General features: G+C 44.6%; 1 protein-coding gene across 1 annotated transcript in view; it reads right to left on the bottom strand.

Moving 5' to 3' along the window:
- ST3GAL4 (ST3 beta-galactoside alpha-2,3-sialyltransferase 4) overlaps nucleotides 1–13,812 on the bottom strand; it is a 428,798-nt gene that overhangs the window by 141,820 nt on the left and 273,166 nt on the right. The window contains exon 4 of the mRNA XM_069210383.1: nucleotides 975–1,062. Coding sequence (XP_069066484.1) covers nucleotides 975–1,062 — 88 coding nt within the window. The remainder of the gene's footprint in view (nucleotides 1–974; nucleotides 1,063–13,812) is intronic.

Raw genomic sequence — 13,812 nt, 5'->3', positions numbered from 1 at the left:
CCTGGCTGAAGTGGCCGAAGAAGCATGGAGCAAGGTCTGGAGATTTGTTTAACAAATTGTTCCAGTATCCAAAGCAGTAACTTCATGGGGTTCGGTAGAATCGAAGAGGCGCATGCACCACGAGTGCTCAGAGGGAAGTGGGTAGGCGTGGTGGTTGAGAAGTAAGGATGGAGGGGTATGTGGTGAATGCTGGTGACAGGAAGGTAAGGACAAAGTATGGGTAGTTGAAAGAGCAGCAGGTTGCACATGTAGTTGCATTAGTGCTCAGGTACACGTTATGACGGGTATTGTGGTCAGGTCGTGAGTTCATAGAGAAGACAAATCATTATCAAGGTGCTTATGGGGCATTTAATGATAGAACATATATCAGTGGGGAATGACAGCTGAAAGAGGTTTATGGGGCTAGAGGCAAAAGGGGCAGTGCTTAAGGGAAGGAGAAGCCTTAAGAGACAAAACAGAACTAAGCCACAGCAAGGAACTGTTGATTGCTGGAGAGGCATGTGACACATTTCAATCTAGTCCTTGTTGGGTTTATGCTTTTAAAAGTAGTAAATACAATTTGTTGCACAGTATGCATGATTATCTGTGTTTGAATGAGAAGCAACTTCTTTTACTAATATTTGATTTATTGTGTTAAGGCAAACAGCCTGCATTGAGCGGCTAAGTTCAGATATCAATTTGGCTTCGATGGTTGTTGAATCTCGGACTAGTAAAATCAAGCATATGTTTCTAGAGCCATTTTGGAGCCCCCAGAAGCAGAGTCTCCAATCCACACTACTTAGGCTCAAAACTCCTATGGGAGATTACCTCTAATTGCCCTAATGAAGCACCCCTGCTGACACTGCCTGGATCACCAGCCTCCACCCTTACAGACACACAAGCACACCAACATTAGCACATACTCTAAGATGCAAGACTGATGGGATTTTGTAAGATTATCAGATTTAGAAGGAAAGATAAAGAATTTAACTCACATGGGATGGACATACGTTTTCAATGTCAGATACCACAGTGTTCCAGTTGAAAAGGTCATGAATAACAGGACTCCTGTCGCCTTTGTGCCTGTGAAAAGAAGAAACCTATGTTATAGAATTAATGCAGAAGACCCATTTTAGAATATACAACCTAGCCCAGTGGTTCTTAGCCTTTTGCCTTCTGTGCACCCCCACTTAATCATTAGTGGAATCCAGGGATCCCCGCTGAATAATTATTGGAATCTGGGGATGAGCCCCTCCCCCGGCTATTAATGCAAGCCAGGGACCCAACCTATGCAATTTTTGATGAGTTGAACCACTAAACAATACATACATGATTAAATATTTTATTTATTTACAAAATTTTAAAAATATATATCACAATTTTAATAGGAAGGTTAGAGATTTTTTTTTTAACTTCAATTAGGGGAAACAGCTTTTCTTTATGCACTTGCACAGTCGCACCAATCAATCTGACGAAACCAACTTTATTTTAGCCACCAATTTGAAATTCCTTAATATTTAAAGAATGTTTTACATTTTTCAATTTTACATTTGCTTCTTTATGTAAATATATTTTATTAATCTGGTAATATTTATTTTCTAAGCAGCTGCAGGCCCCCTGAGTAGGCTTCGTGAACCCCAGGTGTTCTCAGACCACAGGTTCAGAACCACTGACCTAGCCTATATGCGCCGAACATCTATGTGCTGATCTAACACTAGCAATGCTCAGCTAAATACATCATAGAGAACATTAGTATATCAGGTTTTTGTACATATAATATTGTTACTAAAGGGCATAATGCATATCATGTGTTGAATTGTTCAAGTAGTAACAATAAATTACTTGGGTTTATTTCTTCAGCTAATGCCCATCTGAGCCACACTTGAAGCATAGTTGAGCAGGAAGTGATGGCTGTATTACCGCAGGTTCCTCTGTTTGAACTCTTGGGGCTCTTGATCTCTCAGCTAAATTAATGTGATGCATTCCCTCAACCCCTTGATGGCTTGGACTGAGGTGCAGATACAGAAAGGTCATCTTCTTCCATTGCTTTCCCATTTCCCTCTAATCCAACTCTTGTTTCAAGTGTATTGGTAACACAAAGTCTGCATCACATGGCTACAACTGTCTGCAGGCAAGATCTAAAAATACCCTAACCTCCACATTCTTTAAACTTTGGGATTATTTCTTGACAAGCGAGGTGCAATCAGGTACAATGTGAGGAAATGTGAAGTATCTTTTTGTCTATTAAACGTCTAGCTATGACTGGCCTATTCATCTCTGGGTAAGCGTCTGTTGATCCTCATCTTCTCAAGCATGTTGTCCCACTCCTGTGCAGCACTGATGGGGCTTCTTGATGAAGGAGGGTCGATGTCCTGGATGACCTTGATACCAAAACATTGTCAATATATCTTTTCTGTAAATTCCTCTAAGGGAGAGAGTTGTCTAATTTATTTGACGGAAATAGTTGACAGCACAGTTCGGGTTCTAGAAATTCTAGTCCCCTTTTACTGTCTTCCCAGTGTTCAGGGTGTGTTTTGGAACATATCCTACTCATGACTGAGCCAGTGTAATGCCTCAAGAGCCAGTGTAATGCCACAAGAGCACGTGTAACCTAATTCCGTATATTTAGGTTTTGAACTTGTTTACCTGCTCCATTGTGTATCCTTTGAATATTACGGATTCATTTTTAATGGGTCAGATGTCGAGACCAATGGTGTAGTCTAGACGTGGCATCACTAGGTTTACTGATGACTGTATCCTTTGAGAGAGGACAAAGTAGGGTAAACGTTGTAGTGTTGGGATTGTGAATAATTAGCCTTGTCTTCCTTTGGTGACTTGGGACCAAAGTGGAAGGTTGAAGTCCATCATCACACAGACTCACCTCAGTTGATGTTGTTGCCCACTGTCGCTTTCCAATGGCCAAGGGGATAGTGATCTTGATTTTGCCAGGATCCATAAGTCAGCCTTTACAATTTAGAGGAGTTGCATCTGGCATGATTTTAGCATCCATTGCTCTACTGATGAGAAAGTTACTTACTTTCAGGCAACCATCTTTCTGGTAAATATTTAATCTACCTGCAGATTCCTCCCCTGTTGCATATCCCCAAATACCAGACAGGATCCGTAAACTTGACATAGCTCTCCTGCTCCTATAGAGGGTGCTGGCTCCATCCCAGTATGGGAAACAATGCCACAGTGACATCACTAAAGCCAAAAAAACATTCACCGTAGCGCGCACACACACACACATCCATTTTTCCATGCCTACAGAGGCACAGATGAGGAAGTGACTACAATTACAGCATCGCAGTGCAGCTCTATTGAATGACACATTTTTAATATGCCTTAAGGTCTATTCTTCAAAATAGGGGAGGGTGGGATTTTAGGTGAGAAATCCACATAGTGATAAAGTATCCACTAGAAAGATAATTACAGAAGATAAATAACTTTTTCTTGTGATGGATACTTCTACTTGCAGACTCATCGCCTGCTGCATAGATCCCAAAGCAGTACTCCTTCAAGGTGGAAGATATGAAGGAATGATCACATGAGGAAATCAACAAGTACAGAACATGCGAAATAGCCATCCCTTCTCACCTCTGACCTCCAAATAGTAATGTTTTGTGAAGAAGTGAAGGGAATCCCTTGTCACTGCATCATAGACCTAAGACACAGGAACAATCCTGGCCAGTGCTGAGATGGAAAACTTTCCTGATGGAATAGGCCCAGATACTCTCCAGTTGGTCCTTCTTGGCAAGGACGTAACACATATTAAGGCACAGAATTATCCATCTGGAAAAAGTCCTCTTTTGTACTACCTTGCCCTTTTTGTTTCCTGCGTAATGCGCAAAGTGCTGGTCTTCAGATTTGATCTCTTTAGCGCAGTCAATATAAAAACAAACCTTTTTTCTAGGGTCCAGGTGATTTAATCTCTCCTCTTTCTTGGTAGGGCAGAGCTAGAAGGATAAGTTGGAAGGATAATGGATTGCCCCAGATGGAAAGGTGTCAGTCCACATTGGAAAGTAATACCGCTTTAATCCACATAACCAACTTTTCTGGAAAGAAGCACATGTATGGAGAATGGATGTTCTGTGCTTGCAACTTGCTGACACGCCTCACCAAGGTTATTGTTACATGGAAAACAGAGCTGAACGTTAACAATCTCAACTAACAACTGTGGAGGGATTTAAAACAAGCATCCATCAAAAGGAGTAACAATGCTAGGCTGGGACAACAACAACAAAAAACACCATTCTTCTAGGTGACCAGGAAGTACAGAAAACAGCACCCCTACCCAATTTCCTGCTCTAGCCAACTTCACCACTCCTTTCTGCAGCAGGGCTGCCACCTGCTGCTGCAGGACTTGAAGACGGTCTTCAGAATGAATGGATTGGGGGAGGAAGGGCTGAGCAAGATTCTGCTATAAGGGTAGGATAAACCCCCTTCCTACAATCTGAAGGACCCGCAGGACTAATGTTATGGCTTGCCAGCCCTGCAGGAAGGAGGATACCCATCCTCCCAGGGACCACACATGCTCATTCAAGGATAAGCTAAAGCACCTTTACAAGTGGTTCAGGAAAGAGGAAGAAGACGGCTGCTGAGTCTGATGGCGCCTACCTTTGCCTCTGCCTTTGTAGTCACAGAGAAGTGAATTTTGTTGCTCCTAGGGCTGGGCTGGTTTCGTTGTTTAAACAAACTATTGAAAAGCCTCGAAATTTTCAAAATTGCTTTTAGTCACACGTGGGTGACTAAAGGAAGGCCTAGAGATAAGGCTGTAGTGCTCCTACTTTTTAACCTTTTAAAGGCAGCATCTGTTCTTGCTTGTAAAAGGCGACCTCTTTAAAGGAATTAGCTCTCCTGTGCCGGTGAGGGACACTGCCGGCTCCATCTCTCTGGTGGCAACACTACAGTAACACCAATGGAGCCCTAAAGCTCCATGCCTGCGTGCCACCAGTTCCCTTTTGTCTTGTGCCCTTCAACAATGATTGGAGCTTCTCTCCTTCATTTTAATACTTTTTTTTTCAGGTGAGCTTCTCAGAGAATTTCTCTCAGATTCTTCTTTCTGCATTGCTTCAAGAACATCACCTCCCCCCAAAAAAATCAGGCTTTAAGCTCGGGCATGACTGTGAGGGACAAATGTAATCACAGATGCCCACGAGGTCTGCTTGTGGTGCCTCGGTCAAGGCAGGACTAAAGGTCTTGCAAGCAGTGTTGCAGCATGATCCCCCCTCCAACGCCATACGAGTGCAAGGCCAAGATTTTTATGGCCCATGTAAGCAAAGACCATTGGATCCAGTGACATCACTGTGGTGTTTTCACAAGTAAGATGGCGCCAGCAGTGCCCCCCACCGGCGCAAGAGAGCTACGGCAGAAGTTTCCAGATACTGCCAGGTGCCTCGAGATATTGAACAGGGAAAGAATCTGTAGGTAGAAGTTTCCATCAGAAAGTAGGCATTTACGGAGCCTGAATATCTTGAATTCTAACGGTTGTTCCAATATTAAGATGATCTACGTGTCATGAGTGAGGATTGTAGCAGGTGATATATAGTGTGTTCACATGAACGAGAAGTGGGGGGAATAGGAGCACCTAACCAACAGGTGAAAGGTGAAGAGTTAAAAGCGGAGTCAATCTGCATTCTATTAATAACCAGTTGAGGACTGTGCCCAGAATCATTTTGATCTTTCATTTTTGGCCCGCTCATTGTGTCAAAAGCTCATAACAGATCAAGTAGGAGCGGACAACAATTCTGTTGGCATCAGAGCTCGTAAAGATCTCCCACATAGGTATTAATGGGGATTCTGTGCTTCTTCTAGGTCCTAATACAGCCTGTCTGACAGCAAGACCTTTCTTCTAAGAAGGCTGAGATCCGGGAGAAGGTTGCCTTTTCAATGATTGTCCATAGGAAGGAAATTGGTTTGTACTAGTCTGAAGGATCTGCTTGACAGTGTTTCCTTCTCCCTCGTTCCTTGTGTGCACCTCCCTCTCTCCTGGATAGGTCATGGTTACAGAGCTGGATTACTTTAATTTCCCCTCAAAGAATCTCTGCCCACACCCCTTTCCAAAGAGAATTGACGTATGAAAGAGTTCTAGGACCAGGCACTGTACAGTAGCTGGACCGTGGGTGATTTGTCACCTCTAAATTGAATGCAGGTTCCCTTTTTTATATAAAAAGAAAATACCATTGTTCAACTCAACCCCGTTCTCCTGCTGCAGCGTCACTGGAGACTTCGGAGAAGCCAGAGGTCCCCAGAACCAAGGAAATTCACCATCGAGGGCTCGGGGTGTCCTTGAGCAGCGAAAACCACAACAATTCTAGGAACACGCACAAGCCACTGAAGGAGACAAGGTTTGTTTTGGTTGTATATGTGCAATGTCATTTCCATGTATGTTGCATATTTTCTGTGTAGTATCGACGTTTGCAGTCGGGCTACTTTCAAGTTATCACTAATTTCACAACTTTCTAACTACACACTTTGTGTGCAATTGGTATAGGTTGATGGCTTAATTCCCCTTTTGTAGGTATGTGTGTGCAATCTGAAAGTCAGGATGTTGAATCCTGGCAAAACGGTTCGCCATCTTAGATCGGACCCAGCTCTATATGTTTCAGCCTTGAACCGAAACACAAGCAACACAAGACAGGTTTTGTCCTAAACGGGGCTCTTCAGTTGGGTGCAGCTTGGTTCCAGTGGCACAGAGAACATGGGACCCGCATCTGGGCATACCCTTTTTGCACCAAGGACGAGACACTAAAGTACCCAAAAAAAGATGGATGGAATGCCTGAATTAATCTGAGCCACTGGTGATTTTTTGCCAACAACGCCACCTCAGAACAGAACTAAACCAAAACCAGTGTGGGGTTGCTTAGGGTCCCTTTCAGGAAGTGGCCTTGCTTGCCGGTTTGGGACAGACTGTTTGCGTAAGGGATAGGGTTGATACTGATTTGCATAAGGCGGGCCTTGGTGGGTGAAAAACGATGAAGACATATGCAGCCCCAAGCAACTGCCACTGGCCAAGAGTAATTCAAGCATTCCATCCATCACCTTGTTATGGCAGACAGAAGAAACATTCAGTGACTGGGGTTTTGTAGAAGTGGTTGATAGCTTAAATAATGGATCAAGAGGGGTGTCTTTGGTTTCTATTAAAGCAGCTCGAAGAAAACCTTACAGTAGGAGGCCAGACATAAGAAATACTCTGCAACTGGTACTCCACCAAGAGTGGCTTTAGGCTTGATTTCTAGTAAAGCAGCTGGAGGATGGCTTTATTCTCTGCCCTGGGGGATGACAGCAGTTCTCGCTGAGGATGCTCAGGCCGCTACTCCTGCCGTGCTCACAGCTGCTTTCTTCCTGCAGACCACTCTGGCAAGACCCTGGTTCACACAAAAAGGCAGTTGCTCCGGTGTGAAACCAAGTCTTAGATTTGCAACCAGGCCAGGGATGGCTCAGGATCTCGACACGGCGGGTACTTTTACGGGACCGGACTTGAAACATACAGTGAAACTAACGCCAGTTTAAGAGCCCGAGTTTACTCTACAAACAAACTTCTCCCTCCAATGACTTCGAATACAACGCCCTTGAAAAAATAAACTACAAAAATTCCTGCAGGCCACAAGCAATAGAGTTAGTTGATGTATACTTTAAGTATGAATAGTGTATCTTGGCATATTAAAACATACAGGTTAGCTTTTATAACAACGGTGCTTTGTAATATCTCTATGTTGATTCAATGAAATCATCACGCAATATCCTGATTAATAGTCTTCAATAAAGTAAACACAAATGTTAGACAAGTCATCGTTCAGATCCAGGGCACACCTGCAAGTGCCTTCAGAAATGATGGAAAGCACGTCTGTGCTAATAAACGTGTACAACTAAACCTCTTTACAAAACAAGGGGTTGCTGTACAAGAATAGGGCATCCACGCGCAGCTTACAGGCCGGAGCAGGGCTCTCTGCTCTCCGATATCCGGGGTGGGTATCGTGGTCGCTACTTGTGCGGGAGATACGCCTTGAGGGGATGCATCTACAGTTCCCACCATAAGTGACAGAGGAATGTAGCTTGAACGATTTGAGTCGAGGTGGAATTCCAGAGTCTGAATGTGTCACAGGAAAAGGCCTGATGTACGGTCTTCTCTTTTCTGGACCTTTTTGTCTCACGCCTGTCCCTGCTTACGTGTTACAAATTCCAAAAGAGATATTGATATTTGGTATGACAGGCCGTTGATGTGCATCTACTTGAAGCTGATGGTGCAGGTACTGAAGATGATATGAGTGGGCAGAAGAAGTCAGTGAGGTTCTCTGCTGATTTGGAAAATTAGCTCTAAAAAGCCTAAGGCCACCGAAATTTGAAATGACACAAGAAGCCCATTTTACTATTTTGCAGTTTGAGATCAACAGACCTGCTTTAATTTGTTATTGCGATTGCGCTGAGTGGATACCATCCTTCCTAATGTGGGGTTTTAAGGAACAATTACAGTCATGCTCCACTGCCCTGAATGCCCGACTGCAAGTAACTGGTATCCTGGTTTTTGATTTTGGCCCTAGTCTTACACTAATCTGGTGTGTGTGCGCAGAGGCATTGGCCTGCCACTTGACATGAGTAAGGTTCTTCACCTTTCCTGTGACCTTGAAGGTCACAGCAAGAATGCTCTCATTTAGCTCAAAAGGGACTACTATCCCTGTCATGAGTCGAACATGTACAGCCGTGGTGGCAGCATATGGTTGTTTGGAAATAGTTGTTACCAAACAATTTTATCTTTATCACTGGAGCAGAGGCATGCTGGCCCCCTCATGTAATGTTCCACGTGTAAGCGGAAACCCAGATCATACAGCTAAAATCCCAATTGCATGTTCTGCATATTTACATATGTTGCCTTGGTGGTACATGCATAATGTAGGTGTGAACAATAGTATAAAGGCCTGCAGATTCTATTGTGGAAGCTTCTAGACTGTTCCTGTACACGAGATAAAGGTGAGATAGTAGATGTGTATTACTGACATTTCTGAAGCTAGAGGGGGGAGTATCCACACAGTGACGTATTAACATAAGTGACAAGGTTCCTTAAGAAATTGAATTAGGTACATTTGCTGAGGACTGTTGTTTAGTTTTTCCAGAATGTAAGAAACGGGGTTGTTGGTTAACTGGAGACGGGACCCTGGTCAAGCAGCAACCACAATCTTTGTCAGGATGAAACACAAGCACACCCTGAATTAACCTGTGCTCAACACCTGGTAGCTTGGCACAGTGCAGTCAGGCTTAAATTAGAATCAATGTGTAAAATATTCGTGCAACACTTCAAACACTATAACAGTGAAAACACACCACAAAGGGAGCCCACAGCAGAGCTAAAAACAGTAGATTTGAATACAGTGAACAAAGCTAAAATGACAAAAATCCAATTTGGATTACTTGAGATGCTGAATTTAAAATTTTAGGTAAGAATATCTCCATAAAGCACTACTGGGGGCATTTGGTTGTGCATGACCGAGACAAAGTCGCAAGTTCAGGCTAACCACGATGGATCAGGGACCAACTACAGAGACCCAGTAAGGCCTGCTGAACAATGGACCTTATATCCAGGTTGTGGAGCATTGCGTGGACCCCCATCAACGATGCGTCACACAGCTGAGGTGATGTGTCTGTTCTAAGATGAGGTGAGGCTGCGGTGCAAAGTCATACGCTGTCATTGTCGATGATCTAGTCAATGGGACTTGCGATGCTAAGGCCAATGTCAGTGATGCGATGCACAGTCCAGGCGATATGTCGATTCTGATGAGCAGTGAATCTGTGATGCAGAGGTTCGGTGATGTCCTTGAGGCTGCCTTTGACAAGTGATGTTAGGATCTGCTCCAGGGGAAGCATTGTGCTGCAGCAGCTCTGAAGGCAATGCACTGAACCCAAGATGTGGGATGTGGCGGTGACGTGAGTATCTTGTGACAGGTCCGATCCATATAGCAGCGACGATGCGTCGGTTATGTTCGAGGATGAGCCACTCGGTCGAGGAGATCAATCAATCAATCAATCAATCAATCAAACAGTATTTGTAAAGCATGACTACTCACCCTTGAAGGTATGCAGGTGCTTGCAGTTCTCAGTGGCTCATTCAAATAGCCAGGTCTTGAGGGCTCTACGGTATTCTGGATAGGAGGTGATGATCCTGAGATGCGTGGAGAGACTATTCCAGGTTCTTGCTGCTGTGTGGGAGAAGGCAGGCTCTTCTTACACTTCGGTGGATGTGTGGAGGGTGGGCAAGTGATAGGGAGGCAGGGCATAGTCTTCTTGACTATTAGTGGAAATTTAGGGGTTGGTTACTGTAGGTAGGTCCTTGGCTGTGTAGAGCTTTGTGTGCATGGTTCTGTTCAGGATGTGTAGCTCGGAAGAGAGGAAGCTTCAGTTCTGCTGGCAAGCACCTTTGGCCCACTTCCAAGGGTCCAGTACTGGGATGGCACCACTTGGCAGGGAGTCCAGGTGCAGAAGCTGGGTGTCTGGAAATCTTTTATGTCCCTGAGACTTCAGATCTGGAGGCCAGCCAACTAGCCCCTGGAGTCACTCTGGGTTCAAGAGGTACAGGTCCAATCCATCTCACCCAGGTAAAATGGAAAGCAGGCAGCCAATCAGCAGAGCAAAACAGGAATCCGGCAGAGTGGCAGTCCTTCAACAGCACAGCAGTCCTTCTTCCTAACAGAGTATCCACAGGTCCAGACACATATTAAAGTGGTGGTGCATGAGGTCCAGTTCTTATACCCAGTAGTACTTTTGAAGTAGGGGGACTTCAAAGACATGCCATTTGACGTGAACAGATGTCCTGTCCTCCCTCTGAGGGATGTCTGCCATGGCTCCAGATTATCTACAGTGGGTATGCAGTCCTTTGTGTGGGAACAAGACGCAGCCTATTCAGTTGTAAGAAAGGCTGGGTCAAGCTCTTCCCTCTCATTCTGCCCAGAATGACCCATCAAGTCACCACTAAGCTCCGATTGGGTGTGGTTGTCTAGAGGGAAGAGAAAGTACAACTGCTAACTACACCCCGTCATGTGACCAGAGAGGCTACAAGCACCAAATAGCTAAGGCAGGAAAATTCACATGTTCTTAAAGTGGCATTTTCAGAATTACATTTTAAAATAGAATTTCACTATACATTTAGAAATTACACCTAAAAAGTGTAATAAGATAACTCCAATGTTATCCTATGTGAGAGACAGGCCTTGCAGTGGTGAAAAACTAATTTAAGACTTTCACCACCAGGATAAGTAGAATTTAAAAGTACATGTCCTGTTTTTTTTTTTTTAATAGATTGTACCCTGCATTCGGGGATGTCCAGGGCCCACCCCAGGGGTGCCTTATATGCATTAAAAAGGAAGGCTTGGCAAAAGGTTTAGTTTAAGCTGCACTCCCAGGTTCTGTAGTGGAAGACCTGAGGCATGTTTAAAGGGCTACTCGAGTGTATGGCACAATCAGTGCTGCAGAGCCACTAGTAGTATTTCATTTAAAGGCCCTAGGCACTTATGAAGTAAATTAAATATGTTAATTGGGGATAAGCCAATATTACCATGTTTTGGAGTAGAGGGCACAAGCACTTTGCACACTTTACCACTGCTAACCAGTGCTAGAGCCCCAATATCAGTAAAAATGAGTTCAGAAAAGTGTAGGAGGGAGGCAAAAAGTTGGCGGGAAGACCACCCTAAGGCTGACTGTACCACTGCCATTTGGTAGATGATGGGGGTGAAGGGTATGATGGCAGTCATTTATCAGAGTGAGAAGGAGACTTTTAGTGAGGCCTACATTTTGCCTCTTCCCTGATCAATGTTCAGTGTGTGGGTAAGCTAGGTGCAGGAATCTAACACCTCTTTGTGCCTCAGTTGTGGACACTCCAGGTTGGAGACAATCCTGCTGTGAGAAGCATCAATTTAAAATGGCTACGTCTGGAGAAGAGCCTGGAAAGAAGACCTCAAAAAGGAAACACCCTACACTGGTTCTGAAAATGCAGACCAGAGAATCTGCATCTCCTGTCAACTTTGGTTGTATGAAGTGGGAGCCACCGACTATCTAGTTGTTCCAGCTCCAAGTTCGCTTTGAGCAATGAAGGGAGTGCTCCACAGTTTACTCTGAGAACTTCTGTGCAACCAGTACTGATGTCTTCCTGACAGCCAACTTTCCAGAGGTGAGGACAAATCACCTGGAGTCTTGCCTCACTGGGGAGTTGTACCCCTGACCTGAAGCACCTGAAAGCCAACCTGTGCATTGAGTGAGAAGGAGCCTGCTAACCTTGCAAGATGTATCTGTCTAGGGACTGCCAGGAGCAGCCTGGCCCCACATTTCTGGATCCACCATGCTAAGGAAAACTGCTTAGAGCAGTCTGCATGCCATAACAGCCGCTTCAGGAATGCAGTTTTCTGGAACTGACGGCGGACCTCACCACCTTGAAAGAAGATCGATAGAAGGTGGTCACTCCACACAAATCATGAACTGTCCCCCGGTGGATGTTGCCATTTAATCCCAGAGCTGTGCTGAACATTTTCATTGAAAACCAAGAACTGTTCCCCAGTAGACCTTGCCACCAAATGGAAAAACTGTGCTAGAGGTCAGCGCCTCATGGCTTCTGTTGTGCCACTGTAACCCCTGTCTACATAGTGACCTATATGCTGTTCGTCACGACCTAGAAGCAGATTCAACACCTGGTGAGGACCCCCCCACACATGTTCAGTATCTGCATTCATGGTAAAGGAAGCAGCTCCTGCTGCCCCACCCTTCTGCAAGCTACCCAGAACGAGGGCCCCGTCTGCAGCAAGCGCCTGTCCTTACAGAAGGAGGAGAGATCAGAGATTCTTGCTTATTGTTGCCTCAAGTCGCTGAAAAGACAGAGACCTGCATTGCGGTGGAGAACGTATAAAGAGGACTTTACTGAACTGAGAGCAACCATTATTGAAGTGAGGTATTTGTACCCGACCCTTGATTCATGCTGCATAAAGAACTCTAACCAGGAAAGGAACCTGCACAAGTTCACAAGAAGGGAGACACCCTGAAAAGAAGAAAGGGAGGGATGTATTCCAAGATACAGGAGCCCAGGTGACAGTATTACTATTGTACCTTTGGCTTTTACCTCCGTGGTATTCAGTTTTAAAAGTAAAGTAAATTTTTTTTTTTAGGCGAAGCACTGGGTTCCACATCGTTATTGTGCTGCCTGATGGTTGTTGAGTACAGAGTTTGAGCCTGCCTACAATATCAGCCCGGGAAGCGGACTGCTTGCACCCCTACCACTGAGAGTCGAGTGCTGAAGAGGCTGTACTTGGCTCAGTTTGCGGGGCCATACTAGGGCAGAGGACAGGGCATCAGAGGCAAACAACCTCAGGCCTCAGAGCTGCAGGTCAGTGGCCCACTGCTGGATAGGTGACCTCCCCCCAAACAGACTCTGCCATACAGTCATATGAAATCAGTTTTCTTTCACTCGATAATTAAAAACAATTCCAAGACTGCTGCTAGTGGGTCAGCACACGCGCATGCTCATGCATTGGTGGCTATCTTGGAAGGCTTTTCCTGCTAAAGAAATGGCATTTCAAGAAGACTACAGGTACATGCGCATGCGCGGTAACGCACAAACAGCCATTTCATTTTGTAAGTTTAACTTATTCCAAAATGTTTAACAACCATTTTCAAACGGTAAATTAAACGAAAAAAGAAAAGTTTATGCAGGAACGCAAAAAGAAAGAAGTGATCTGCCGACTAGCAGTTTACAGCAGCCGCAAACTTGCATACAAATTTTAAAATATAACAAAAAAAAATAAAGGGATATGATATTCGCCAGGAAACAGTTTTGTGATTGCTTTTATATGGTCGATTTTT

The sequence above is a fragment of the Pleurodeles waltl genome, chromosome 2_1, assembly GCF_031143425.1.
Source record: "Pleurodeles waltl isolate 20211129_DDA chromosome 2_1, aPleWal1.hap1.20221129, whole genome shotgun sequence".
NCBI classification, from domain to species: domain Eukaryota; kingdom Metazoa; phylum Chordata; class Amphibia; order Caudata; family Salamandridae; genus Pleurodeles; species Pleurodeles waltl.
Note: the sequence above shows the minus strand (reverse complement) of the source record. Positions and strands in the feature narration are given on the sequence as shown.